This window comes from Acanthochromis polyacanthus, chromosome 10, assembly GCF_021347895.1.
Source record: "Acanthochromis polyacanthus isolate Apoly-LR-REF ecotype Palm Island chromosome 10, KAUST_Apoly_ChrSc, whole genome shotgun sequence".
Taxonomy (NCBI): Eukaryota; Metazoa; Chordata; class Actinopteri; family Pomacentridae; genus Acanthochromis; species Acanthochromis polyacanthus.
This window is the reverse complement of record NC_067122.1, coordinates 19,143,157-19,158,341: the sequence shown is the minus strand read 5'-3', so window position 1 is coordinate 19,158,341 and position 15,185 is coordinate 19,143,157. Positions and strand designations below refer to the sequence as shown.

The 15,185-nt window shown below is 39.6% G+C and overlaps 1 protein-coding gene across 2 annotated transcripts in view; it reads right to left on the bottom strand.

Moving 5' to 3' along the window:
* The window catches only part of LOC110957769 (short transient receptor potential channel 7), a 94,624-nt gene that overhangs the window by 22,577 nt on the left and 56,862 nt on the right, over positions 1–15,185 (bottom strand). For both annotated transcript variants that reach the window (XM_051954787.1, XM_051954786.1), the window contains 3 exons: positions 8,831–9,047; positions 7,215–7,448; positions 4,120–4,384 (listed from right to left, as the gene is read on the bottom strand). In XM_051954787.1, coding sequence (XP_051810747.1) covers positions 4,120–4,384; positions 7,215–7,448; positions 8,831–9,047 — 716 coding nt within the window. The remainder of the gene's footprint in view (positions 1–4,119; positions 4,385–7,214; positions 7,449–8,830; positions 9,048–15,185) is intronic.

Sequence of the window (15,185 nt, the reverse complement as noted above, 5' to 3'; positions counted from 1 at the left end):
TGTTGATCTCCAAAGCAGAAAGGAGAAGTGATAAGGGGACAATGTACTTAGCTGGATCAAATACTCATGATGGAAATGGCTGTGTAATGGTGATGATGAGGCGCCTCCGTCTACAGGGCCCACGGTCATTTCTGTGCTTGTTCTTGGCTTTTTGAGACGTCTTCATTATGTCAGACTACTGGCTTGTGACCACAATCTGTCAGCGCATTTTAACTCCATTAGACTCTGTTTCTACCTGTCTATCTGCCTTCCTGTCAGTTAACTCTCTGCTCTGTCTGTAGGCTCATCGCGCTGCCTGGATCTTTGGCTCCATGTGGGCAGTCAAGCAGAACTCAGCCACAGAGAGCCCTGTGCTGAGGCTCACCAGATAAGCTACTGTATATGCACAGCACAGAGCCGAAGGGTAAGTCATCACAAAGTAAAGTCCTCAGAGTAGTAACTTTATAACGCATCTTTTATCATCGGTGATTCTATCTCACGTAAATGTTCGGCAGGTCATAAACTTGGAAATGAGTTTTAAGGTACACATAGTGTAACTCACAGTGGACGTGTCAAGAAAGGTTCATTTGAACATCTGTTGCAGTTAAACCACTGAAAGGTATTTGCTATCAGTGCCTTTGCTATTTCTAGATTATGCAGGTGTAAATGTCACTGCATACACGATACTGTCAGAATTGGCTAGCAGCAATTTATTAACTTAGACGGCAAGAACATTTGCAGAAATCGACACAGAGTGCAGGATAAGTTTAGACACACACAAACTACAGTAAAATGTTCCTGTATTAAGTGGACACACAGTCTCGGGTGCAGGCAGGTGGACAGACAGGTGTACAACCAGATTAGAAGGCAGGCAGACAGATGGATAATCAAGCAGTCTGGCAAGGTAAAGTCTGCCAGAAAAACATGGGAATCACATTCACTGTGCAGCTTGCCAAAGCAACTACAGTGGCGGCGGTTCTGAGGTCATTTTAACTTTATCGTGTTTAATCCTTCATCTTTGGCTGAACTGTGAAGATGGCACTTGGGTGCAAAGCAGGAAGTCTATGGTACTAGACTCTGGAGCTTCTAACCACTGGATGGTTTATAGAGAGTACTCCAAACCAACAATAGCAAACAAGCTCACAGCACAGGCTCAAGAGGAGACAGATGTGGACATCTGGCAGCAGTTTGTCTTGGTCAGGAAGCCTAATATAACAAAATGAACCAAGGGCATAAATTCAAGTCACACAATGTTCTTGAATTGAAACAGAACACCTGAGGGGTTAATTGTACACCAGAAAATCCTGCTGCACTGAATGCATAAGCTGGAACTGCACGGGATAACAAAGAATCCTTCTGTAGTTGGAAAGTATGAGCCCAGTAGTACCAAACTATAAATTGCAGGAGCAGACATTTCCAGTCTGGTTAGCAAAAAAAGAAGAACAGTATGTGACAGCATAATTACAAAGTAACTCGTACAGCATGTTTTGCTCTATTGGCTTGAGCAGAGATATTGTAATGTCATCTGTTTAAGTCTGTGGATGTCTTCCTCCGAGAAAATGAGTAATGATATGTGACAGAGAGACACCTCCGAGAGTGTTTTCTTTCCAAGATGAGTGATGGACAGAAAGATTCCGTCAGCAGCCTAAGATAGATAACTTTCCAACAAATATCCGACAATGACAGTGAAACATCCACTGCCACCCTGATTGCAGCTGATATGAAAGGATGGGCAGGCAGACACGGATAAGCTGAAATGAAGGAAGGAGGCAGAAGCTCTGAGGTTGAGATTGATGTGTTGAAGGAGTTGATAGCTTTCTAAGCAGGTTCATATGGTATAAAACAAAACTCTTTGTCTTGATAAATGTCAAACTAACAGGCTTTGAATCACTTGTTGCTGATGTGGTTAATGTTTAAAACAAACAAAGACATAAAACAGGATTTGTGCACTGCAGCCTTTAAGAGCAAACTGACTCTTCAGTTAAAGAGGCCACTTAATGATTTAAAATGCACGACCCTGATAATTACATTGAATGCAGCACTTTAGCAGGTAAAGTGCATTTCATTTGATTTTCAGTTATCTAACACAAAATAAGCTGCTCCACTTTTTTTCTCTCAGACAATTGAAATCAGAGTGCAGACTCTTAGAAAGACAGGATATGTACTTACAACGAGGTTGAAAGTTTGAGTTTCGTTTTTGTGACATCAGTGTGAAAAAAAAATACTGTGGAATAAATGGGTATCTTACATGCAATATCTTGTGTTTTTTTTAAATGGAAAAAATAGTGTAATTTTAGAATATAGCACCACAAATTGTGTATCACTAGCCCTTTAGTGATCTTTTGCTTGATGTTTGCTGAAAAGTAGGTGAAAATGACCATATTTTGGTGACAAAATAATTTGAATACACACATTAATCCTGTTGCTGCTTGCAAATTATTGGTTACTTGCTAACTATTAACCTAAGAATAAGAGCTCAATGTTGTGTTCTTTTGAGTGAGTATCCGTTTCAGTGGTTGCAATGAGAAATGATGTCATACCAGCGAGTTCTTCCGAAGATGTCCGGTGACAATTTTGTTTGGAAATTTTGAGACTCTAGGTAAGAATTTGACTTTTGATTCACCCTACAGAGTTGATTTAGTTGTAAATCTGCATGTACTATACATCAATATCTTTATAATTTAATTTAAAGTCAATAAATCCAGCCAGAACAACTAAGGAAAGGCTTTTTTATATTATTACAGAAGCTTTTGAAAGGAGAATGTTTGAAATACTGAGGCAGAAGTGTTCAGGATATATAAGTAACTGGCAGAGATACAGTGACGGCTGTGCTTCACAGTTCAGGTCCAGGAAAGTCAACGGCAAACTGCTTTCCTCCTGAAAAGACTTCAATCTTAATGAAGTTTCATATGAGTACTTTGAGGCCAATGAAGGGAAAAACATTTCAGACAGTACTGGATTAATTGTTAAATGTGCCTTTCAGCGGGGAACAACAAAATGCAATGAGGGTGTGAGTGGTGCATCTGGTATTGTGGAAATCATAAAAGATTTTGCATAAATGATTCCATTTTCAGATTCCTGAGAGAAAATTTGACCCTAGATTGATATATTTTGAGTCCATGAAACAGAAATTGATTTTTTGCCCTAAATTTCACTAAAATGTAACTAGAACCTCGAACCTGAATGCTGCATAGACATCGCTGTCTGCTTCCTTGTGTTAAATGTTGGTCAATAAAACTCTCAGTATCTGCATCTAACCAAATTGCTTATTAGTGTCTCTCACTGTCATCTCACATTCATTTGTGTTTTATTTCAGGTTGAAAATAGTAGCTCTTCCTCTAGACATAAAGCAGGTGAATAACTAGCTTCCCCGTCACTATTTTGCTAAAGCTGTGAGATAAAACCACAGCTCAACGGTGTTTGTTATGGATTTTAGTGAGAGAACTATTCCATTCACCATTGTCCTTATTAAATTTAACCAAATAGCCTGATTGCCAGCATTAGGCTTAAGGGGAGATTAAAGTTCGATCTCTGCCACTGATAAAGTGCAGAGGATTTAATGAACCCAGAAAACAATCTCATCCAAGAGAACATGTGATGATTTATATCATCCCAGGGACCGCTGCCTTCCCTTATCTAGCAGTAACACAAGCAAGGAGTCCGTATCAAATACTTTCTGACATACACGACCAGTCAAAAGTTTGGACATACCTTCTCATTCAATGTGTTTTTTTTATTAGGATTATCTTCTACGTTGTAGTTTAACATTAAAGATGAACAGTTTTTCATTTACAACGCAATTCCAAATGTGTTCTTTTATAGTTTTGATGTCTTCAGTATTAATGTACAAAATATTTAAACAAAAACTACTGAATGAGGTGTGTCCAAACATTTTACTGGTAGTGTAACTCATTTCTTTTTGCCTTCTGCAGTCAATTTCATACTAAATGACCATATATTATGATGCTACATATATCTGCCTTTGTGAAAGTGTTACTGGATGAATCTGAAATTTAGTAAATACAATGCAGAAAAAATTATATGCTCATACTCATAAAAATGTTCAGACTTAACCGCCATCTTAACACATTCTCCCTGAACACACCAAACTGCTCTCAAAGCCAGGCAGCCGTAACTCACGTGGTGAAGGCAGGATTGTACTTGGCTCCCAGGTAGTACGAGTACAGGTTGAACATGCCGATCATGAAGGCCACAAACACCATGATGAAGATGACCATGAACTTGAAGATGTCTTTGACTGTGCGCCCCAGCGAGATCTGCAGTGGGCCAAAGCTCTCATTGGCTGGCAAGATGTAGGCGATGCGCGAGAAACTCAGGACCACAGCGATGGCGTACAGGCCCTCAGAGATGATCTGGGGGTCAGATGGGCGCCACTTGTTCCTGGCTGGAGGAGGACGAGAAAGTTCTTCATGTATTACTTGAATAAGCTAGAGAAGAGTAAGCGTGTAAGCTTTTGATTTTAGGGAATATTTTTTTCTTAATGATTCAGACAATAAAAAGGACTTCTGTTCAGTTTTCACACAGTTAATATGATTACACTGAATCAAACCTGAGCAATCGCGATCATTATCCACAGCTACTTCAAGTAGATTCATGCCTTAAACCATCTGAACTCCAGTAGTTTCTGGGTACTTCTTTTGAGTCCTGTCACAGTTTTACTTGCTGTGGGCATATTTTTCACTGCAATATAAAATCCTGCATCTCTATGGAAACAGCACAGCCATGACTAGCACTTGAGAATTCAAAAATGTCTTTTGTGCAGTATAATAACGTCATCAAACCAAAGAAACAATGAAAATTTACTTTGATTATTTGCATTAGAAAAAAAGCTCCAAACCAAAGAACAAATAAAAAACCAAGAACCTTGAATCGATATGTAATTTTTTTTCCCCAAGAGCCCAATCAACATCCTACAAATATTCCACCGCTGAGCAGTCGATTCATGGTTGCACCAAGCAGCCTATGATGGTCTTCGTTTAATTTACAAAATCTGATTAGTACAAATTGTGTACTTTTTAGAATGTTTAAAAAAACGTCTAGAATGAAGCGATTTTGACAAAATTTCATGACGTGAAGCTCAAAAAGGACTCATATCGCAAATGAGCAGTTCAAGGCCCACCACAAAGTTGAAAATCTGACGATTCTCTCAGCTGTTACAGTTTCTAGCCCTGACAAATGGTTTGATTTTGGCGATTTTGAAAAATGTAACATGCTTTTCCATTTTGCTATTGGGTTTTGAAGTTCAGAAGGATAAATATCCCTGATTTTAGAGTTAACAACTGGCCCATCGCTGGATTGGGAGTATTTTTATGAGCACTTTACTTTAACAACCAGGACTGCTAATAAATATGAATGTGTTATAATCCATTTAATAAATATTACAATAAAGTGTTAAATTATTTTCTACTGTGCACATTTAGTTTAAAGCTCACAAGCACATTGCTTGCCGTTCAATTTCTTCCTGGTTACACAATGTACAGAGTAAACTTTTGGCAACAGTAGGACTAAATGCTCGCAAGAGATGTTCCTAAGGAGCATAATCTTAGCTTTTAGGAACATGAGCTTTGATGGAGGGGACGGTGCAGTAAGAGGATGGATTAAGCGAGGATGGAAAAGGAAAAGTCAGACTTACAGTTGGAGAGAAGAGAAAGCGGGAGGAAGGAAGGAAGTAAGGATGAGCTGGGTGGGCAGCAAAGAGAAAGGATAAAGGGATAGTATGTTCAAGGAGATGTAAGGTCAGAGGGAGAGAGACGAGAAAAAGGAGTAGGCAAAGAAGCACATGCAGAAGGAAAGGATAATTGAACTAGATGGTGACACAAGATACAAAAGGGAAGACCCCGTTTCACTATTTTGTGCATGTAAATTCCTGACAAAGAATACATGCATTGTATGAAATAAGTGCAGTTTATCGCTGAGGTAATATGCAGCTCTATTTATTTACTGATGTGTCATGGCAGAGTCAGACCACCAGATGACAGCACTGATGAAGGTTCCATTAGGAGGCCACTGAGGAGCAAACAGTCCAGCAGCCGACACCCTGTGACAGCCTGCAATGTGACGTCAAGATCTTTTGGTTCTGGTACTTTACTTGATGCATTTATTATGTTGCTGCATCTTTGTTCACTCATGCTTTCACTCCATCTTCAGTATGTGTGTGTGTGTGTAGTAGCTTTCCAAGCGTTGCCATTATGTCCTGCCAGCAAACTGACGATCAAACAGGAGATTGCACACACAAATAGATTGTGAATATCCCCGCGTGAGTAGGCAACAATGACATTTATATCTAAATAGAAAATACATCCTCGCCTCCTGATTTCAGGTCTAGAGCAAGCTCAGGAGTTTAGTTATTCGTGACATTTTTACACAAAGACTCATCTGATTTCTCCTTATCAGAAAGGGATGTAGCACAACAATGAATGGAGCACCTCATAAAAGCTTTTACATTTTATCCTTTGATGGCCATTTCTGGGAGAGAATTGTTTGATAAGAAGTGAGGCGGTGCTACTGAAACAAAAAAACTTTCTCATTAAGCATCAGGAGAATTGGACAATTATCATGAACAGTGATAGCCACAAAGGCTGAGGAAAGAAAGAAAAGGGCACAGTGAACAGGAACTCAGAGTCTGGCCAAGAATTAGAAATGCAGTAAATAAAACACAGAACTCATTGATGCCTTCCATGTATGATATTGCTCTATGGGGGTATTATTGTAGCAAAACTATTTGTCAATGCGAATCGAGAGTTGTCTGTCTGTATTTCAATCCATGTGTCCGAAGTGAGATTTGTCAATGTGTAAAAGAATTTGTCTATGTGAACTGAGATTTGTCAATGCGAACCGGAATCTTCAAAAGTCGTCTGAAAATTTAAAATTTGTTCATGTAATAAGATTTGTCCATGCGTACAAAGAGTTGTTACGTAAATTTTTCAACTACGAATGCCTTTGTACGCATTGACAACTCCTTTTACGCATGGACAAATCTTATGGCATGTACAAATTTTAAATTTTCAGACGACTTTTGAAGATTCCGGTTCGCATTGACAAATCTCAGTTCACATAGACAAATTCTTTTACACATTGACAAATCTCACTTCGGACACATGGATTGAAATACAGACAGACAACTCTCGATTCGCATTGACAAATAGTTTTGCTACAATAATACTCCCATATTGCTCATATTATTGATGCTAGTTACATATGGAATAACGTCGTACCATAAGTAAAGTAGGCCACTTCGTCAGGCAGTGAGGCGTTGCTGAGGTCTTCGTCTGGCACATGCATGTCCACATACTGCTGGGCTTTAGATGCTTTAAGAAAAGCCATGAAGCGTGCCGTAAAGGACGCCACAAAAATTGACAACATGCCAAAGTCCAGAACATTCCAAAGGTGCATAATGTACTCTCTGGGCCCGTCGCTCCAGATCTCCTTGCATTCTGACCAAATCATACCTGAGGAAGGAGAACATATAAACAAACATATAAACGCACTGTGGAAAGACAAGAAATCCACAACTTCAATAGCAAATATGTAAAGATAAGGAGGCTCTCAGGAGCACATTTAAAGATGTATGTTTGCATATTAATAAGCATGCACATACACAGATGTTGACAGTAGAGCTGATAATTTAAAGTGAACCACTCATATGTGCCACATAGAGCTCAGGTGCAAATACACACAAAAAAAACGCACACACTCAGTGGAAACCCTAATTTGTCCTACTCAGCCACTCTGTGACTCTCCGTTTGAAGCCAAAACAAGGTGAAAATTGCTCGGTGAAAATGTGTTCTGATCAGTATCATCTCTATAACAATTACTGGGCCTTCATAGCATGCTACTAGAATTACAAATTCCATCCATCCACATCCACAAATACATTTGCAGAGACGTTGTCACACCAGCACCTGCTGCCAAAGTTACAGTGGCTGCGAAAAGAATGATGCCATTAAAGGTAAACAAATAAAACCACAACCATCTGTGCACCAACATATAGAAACTGCACAGATAATATTGTTATGTGTGTGTGCATGAGAGGAAGAACATCAGCAGAAGGGAAGCAGCTGAGGTCTGACAGATATTGCCATGGGCTATTTATCCGTTGAGTTTGCCTTTGTCTGTCTGTCAGCCCCTTCTATCTCCCTGTTTCTTCATGCTTGTCTTCCTCTAAGCCATATACTCCACACCTTCTTGTACTTTTATCCATCTCCCTCAGCCACTCCCATCTTTCCTCTTTCTCCCCATCTCTCCTTGTAAAAATTCCTCAGCACCATCCCTCAGGTTAACCTCCATATTCCCCTCCAGGTTTTCGTTAGGGCTCAGCATGGCTACTGCTTCAAGAAGTCCAACTTTCACTGCATCCCACCAGGAGACCTCTATTTGATCTTGGGTAGATAAAAGAGCATCATTTTTCTGCATTGCCTTAACCTTGGCTTTCATCCACTTGGTTGGTATGAAACTGTATTAAAATTTAATTATGCTTCTTATCAAAGATGGGCAAAAAAATAATAAGTCTTTCCAGGATGTTTACTGATTCACAGGAGAGATCTTGTTTAGTAGAAACTTCGGAAACTTTTAAAATCTTGGTAGAAGCGTCTCCACAAGCTGCTTGCAAGATAAACTGTATCCCTGCTGATTAAAAACTAAATTTACATAGAACATCCATCAGGACAAACTTGGCTTTGACTTGCTGATGTTGGCACATCAAGGTCATTTCTTATCATGATGGAGAATATGCCTTGACATTGATTGCATATTCCAATCTAATTTATCTGTGAGCAGCTGTAACTGTGCAGAGCTTGCTTGCGTGCTTGATTTGCACAACAAAGGTACTCACCAAGCACCCACTTCATGATCAGCATCTCCGTCCAAGAGAACTGGGTGGTTTTGACCCTGAACACCTGTCGAGGATGATCAGTGATGGTCTCGTTCGGCAGGTTCTTGACACCCTCAAAGCGGTCAGAAGCATTGACAACCAGCAGACCCAGGAAGATGGTGAAGGAGACGGCGTGAGCTACAAATTTCATGAAGGGGCTTCGCAGGATCTGACCAAGCTGGAATAGGAAAAGAATAATCAAATATAGTGTCTGTAGCTGTGATTTACAAATATAACTGAGCAAATGAGTGACACACTAGTAACATTAGTTTAAATCTGCATTTCAAAAAACGTCCAAAAAGCTGGGCACAGCGCAGCAGTTCAACTTCTATTTACTAATACAGCAGCTAAAATGAGGGAGTCATGCTGAAGAAAGATTTGCGATTACCTTTTAACATTCAGATTTTCATTGAAGCAAAACATTTGTTCAGATTTACCGAGATAACTCACACCGTCTTAGATTTTGGTCCTCTGAGACCAAAAGCTGAAAAGCATCACTAGACAACCATCTTAGCAGGCAAACAGCATCTGTTGTAATTCACGGATGTGCTTAACCACCGACCACTTACACGGCAGCACAATGCCAGAGTAACTAGATGCCAAACAATCAGCAGAGTTTAGGGAAATGCACCATATGGGTAGAGTGTAACACAAGATGGTACTGCACAAAGAGCAATAAACATGCCAACACACAGAAGGGCCATTTTTTTTATAACTACGCAAAACTATGTCAAGACACAATAATGCACATATGCACGCATTCACACAGAAACACATACACACTTCCAACCCCATACAGACATTTGCCACTCTCTGAACCTGCTGTGTTCAATATTAACTACCCACAGGATATCTCTACTCTCTGCATGCACAGTAACACATCAGATCCAGTACCGTGTCCTGTGCCACACACACGACTAAACCACAGGGGAAGAGGCTGGCTGGTAATTTTTAACCCCGCAAAGCCTCCTCCAAAACACCTCGATGTTTCCCAGCTGCTGTGCTGATAAGGCTGATCCATTTCACCCCTCAGCTTAAATGAGATGGTCATCCCAGATCAGGCCTTCTGCTGCGTGATGACTCCAAACCCCACGGGTTTCTTATTATCACCGTGATGGTGACAAGAGCTGATCTTCTCTTCTCCAACAAAATGGTGGCTGCTGGCAGCAAGCACACGCAGATTAAATGAAAGAAGTCTTGTGTGAAATGAAAATCTCACACGGCCAGAATGAAGCCACTGTGGGAGAATCTAGTCCGGTGTAAACTCTGTGCCATAAGGCATCAACTCTAAATAACTTATTATCTACTCATGAGCAAAAAGTAATAGCATCGGCACAAGAAGAACTAACAAAATATTGTTATGGCAAAAATTAAAAAAGCAACAGATATCTGTGCAATAATGATATCTAATAACGCATTTCTAATATGTCAAAATAGTGCAGTTCTGTTGTCACGCACTGAAGACCAAATTACTATTAATAAAAATACAGACATTATTAAACATATTTTTTTCTTTCAAATAGTACCAAATATCTGCAAAATAAATGTTTTTGCTGTTTTAAATACAGTAAGGAATATTGCAACTGTCGGGCCAAACCTTGTAAAAGAGTGAACTACCATCTATAAAAATACAGATTTTTGATGTTACTTGACATTATTATGTCATTTCTATAGTTTTTCACTGTAATTTATTAAGATGGGTGAAAAAAAACATAGTACTTTTTCAAAAATTACAGTTAAAAACTGTTTTTATGTATACAGTTATACAACATCCATAACTGGCTCATGGAACTCAAGTTGGAATAAATATTTGCAAAAAAAAAGTAAAAGTTTGCAGGTAAACAATATGAGGTCCATCATCTTGTTTGTTTTTTTCATGATCTACACTCACTGTATAAATCAAACAAACAAAAAGAAAAGCCAGTTCCCAAGGTGGCACAAAGGTTCTCTTACATGTTGTGTCACTGCAAGCTAGTTTGCAATGCAGAACCTTGATTCCCTGGTTCCAGACCTAGAACTATAGAGAGCATTTTTATGTCCTTAGTGATAACACTTAAGGTATTAAGGTACTGCAGGACTGTTCTATGACATCCAGTCATGACCTCATCCTGTGTGTACTGATTGATGATTTTTTTCTTGTATTGACTTTGATTTGATTTGATTTGAAGATGTCAGGAGCAAAAAAAAAAAAAAGAACGATAAAAAAAGACAGGAATGCTGGAAGGAAACACAGGAAATCTTGAGAAAATTATCAAATACCCCAAACACTGCAGCCAGACCTTGTATGCAAAGAGGCATTAGAGTAAATTAAATAGATGGCAGACTGCAGAAAAGTAATTAAAGAAAAAATAATTACCTAATATGGGAGCAACATGTAGAATTTGCAAATATCAGTGTACCACTGCTAAATTAATTGTGATAGCTGGCATAATTACCATAAATAAAGAGCCACTCATGCCTCTCACACCAGACTTTGTCTGAAAATAAAGACTATTTTTACTACAATTTAGGATTATTTATAATTATTTAGTCACTTTTCCTCCAGCATACCTTTAATATCTCACTGTAAATCTGTACTGCCAACAAATAGTGAGTCAGAGTCAATCGTTGACCAATACATGAAGGTTGTTTTTGAAGGTCTCCCAGACAAGTTTTTTTCCTTGTCATGCATTTCATTTATTTTCTGTTACTCAAGGAATGCTGAAAAAAATTCTCATGTGCACCAAGCATTCATTTTTCAACATTTTCAAACAAATCGAAAGATTCTGTATCGGAACGCATATCAGTTTTTCAAAAGAACATCACATTTTTCTCTACTAAAAGAGATTTCCAAAGCAATTACAGCTTCTCCATGTGCCTTCAATGAATTACTCCTTACATTGGAGGGACAAAAATACCTTTGTCATCTCTCCTGGCTGATATGAAATGTAATATGGTTTGGGGGGTTTTGATAATGATGTGTTATGGTGCTGTAAAAACGGGGAACATTATGAGCTGTATGAGATGAGCAATTGATGAGATGAGCAGAACAAAACTGCATGATTAGTTCCAGGTGCAGGAGGACAAACGACACACAATCAACCAAAACACATCAAAGCCTTTTCTGTGCAGCCACCGTCTCTGTCCTGTCCGTCTTGAATTATTTTTCTGATGTGCTCTGTCTTTATCTATTTCATTATCAGCTACATGAATACACTTTTGTCTACGTTGAGGTGCTGTCACATTGTTATTTGAATAAACATCCATTGTGTCTCTCAGTTATGCGTTTCATTAAACTGCTTTTATTTTCCCACCCATATTAGCAGAGCACCTCAAGTCCAACTGGTAGATTAAAATAACAAAGCAACCAGCAAGCCATGTTAAGCTTCAAAGCAGACAAAGAGCAGAGACACCAAGGCACTCCACCAGAAGTGAAACCGTAAAGCAAAACATCTTCCAGATCTGGCAGGATAGTGTGAAGATTATGTTGTCAGGAAGAGGTCACAAAAAGGCAGACGTTCAGCAGATTGCACAACACACACCTCCAAACATCCAAGATGTATATTGGGACTAGCTTAACCAAAAGACTAGCTTAAACCCCCAGTCACTATCAGGCCTACAAGAGACCAAGTCTACAAGAACCACTCTGGTGGATTGCTGACCTTACAGGAAGCGAGTGTCAAAAATCTGACAACAGCATCAAAAGAATTACACCCCCACTGACAATACCACAAGGAACACTAGTCACATTAGGACAAAGAAAGATAATTACTCCACAATACTGGATTTAACTACTCTTTATAAACACTCGTTTAAACATTGATTTCAATAATCTCATCCTGACCACCAGTACATCATTCCCTTTCCTTAAATCTTTTATTCTACTTGTTTATATATCAACTATAAGTTTAACATGCCTGATGTTCATATGTGCATATTTTGTCTTGTTTTAATTATCTGCCCACCATGCACCAATGTCGTGTCACTACATTAGATTTTGTAGAAACCAGAAAAATAATAAAATTTTAGGTGACTGTGTAACTCTGTGAGGGACATCTGGACATCAGCCCTCCATGACAGAGGATGTATCAGATCCCTACTGAGCTGATGATATGCAGACGTCCACTTAAAAAGACCACACCTGAAAGCACCACTCTGAGCCTTCCTTTCGCAGAGTTCCCTTTGAAGAATCCTGATCGTAGTTTCCATAACAGCACTCGACCAGTGGCTTCGTTGTGTCTCACCACACGTCCAGCAAGCGCTAGTCTACGTTGCCTAATGATGGCTGACAAGCATGAATGAGAGCCATTTAGTGACTTGTTGCTGAGGTGTGGTTTCCAGGAGATGTTTTGTACCATCTGTAACATTGTGGTTTAAGTCCCAGCAATTCTTTTTGAGAGGGTTTTCGTTTTTCGTCGAGCAACATGGATTCCACTGACGCCTTAAACACTCTCATTTTGGTTGCCCAAAAATGGACATTGAAGAAGTTGCTTTGAGTGTTTCTTCTGTTGCTTTTCTCGTTGGTGAACTGTCCACAGTAGGTGCTGCACATGGGATTCTCTTTGGTAAGTGCTCCTTCCCAACATTGTTGCTTATGGATGCAAAAAAAGTCTCTGATCTTTCACCCTCAGTTTCTCTTATATTAAATCGTCAATTGTATTTGCTAGATTATCATCTTCTTTCAATGTCTGCCAGTTGAGATAGCTGGAGCTAAGTTTCTTTTGTGTCCAGAGGCTAAGGTGGACTGTAGCAGTAATGATTTTGTGGTTGCCACCAACAGAAGCAGAGGAAGAGTGGGCTTGACAGTCATGAATGCTGTTTCTCCAGCATTTCCTCTACAGGATGAAATCGATCTGGAACAGATGGCCAGCTGGGTGTCTCCAGGTCCAGAGCCTGTGAGAAGGTTTCTGAAATATTGTGTTTCCTGCCAAGACACTATGTTGCTGCAGGAAGTCCTCTAACATGGTGCCATTTCTGTTTGACTGGTGATATGAGAATTTTCCATTAATGTGAACACTGAAGTCTCCTCCAGCTAAGAGCATGTCATTGCTGAGACTGAATCACTCAACTGTTGGTAAAACTCCTCTACTTCTTCTACTGGGAGGTGGTTGTGTGGAGAGTAGCAGCAGATGATGACTGTTTTAGAGTCTCCCTTAAACACTGCAGTGACAATGTGCTTACTAACTCTAGTGGCATTAAGAAGGGGAAGGAGATGATTTTGAACTACAATTCCAACATTACCAACTGCTACGACTGCGGTCATGTGTGTTTTTTTCTTGTGCTGTGTGTGTGTCCTTTTTATTTGCTATCAAATATGCAAATAGGGCTACGCCGCACCACCAACATGGTTAAAAGGCAGAAAGACGGGTCAGCACTGGATTGGTTGACTATACCAAGGAGGCCACGATATAAAGGCGGAGTAGTGACGTCGTCTCCGGGTCAAAGGGCATGGCATTCATCCTACCCTACTTCCAGCCAAAGGCACACATCAGCATATTTCATTTCTGTGATTTTTGAGAATATAGGATAATAGCAGTGAGCAGCCACCTTTTGTTTAAATATAAGTTCAGTGCCTCCACTGTTTTGTTGTTCACAGTTTCGGTCACTAACTTGCACAGATTTCAACTGCCTCGCATTTATAAAAAAACATCACTTTAAATTATTTCCCTACAATTCTTGAAGCTCTTCTTGACAGTTCAACAAGAGGTGCCTCATATGCTGCATTATTATATAAATATGATGTGAATATTTTGCTGGTTGAATATCATTTAGATTGTGGAATAATTCTGCATAAGTATTGAAACCCCATTCCACAGAATTATTTACAATACATTTTTTATATTGGTGGAGAAATATTTTCCCCTACACCAACTAGAATATTGCACAACTATAAGCTCTGCATCTTTAATAATGACTCACCTTCTCATGCTGCTACTTTTTTCCAGCTACGCCGCAAAAGTGTGGACTGTCACATTTAGGCACATCGGTTGGTTGATTTACAATCAACTGCAATCATCGTTTGTGCATGCTCGTCTACGCACATGCACACTCACACATTAGCATGCACAGGTGTTTTTGTGGCACACTGAGATCAGCACGCAAGCGCCTCATGATTGAATCCGTGTCTCGCCGGTGGAGATGCTCTCTCAGCGTTACTGCTCTCCATCCTCTCACACACACTTGACATCAGTTGCTCTCTCTCTCTTAGTTTACAAAATGACTAATTCATTAGTCAAACCAAACATGAACCACTCAAACTCAACCACTCAACGCTGTTTCTGAATCACTGAATCGCAGTGCACAGACACACAAACACACATGCACCTCTAGATGATGT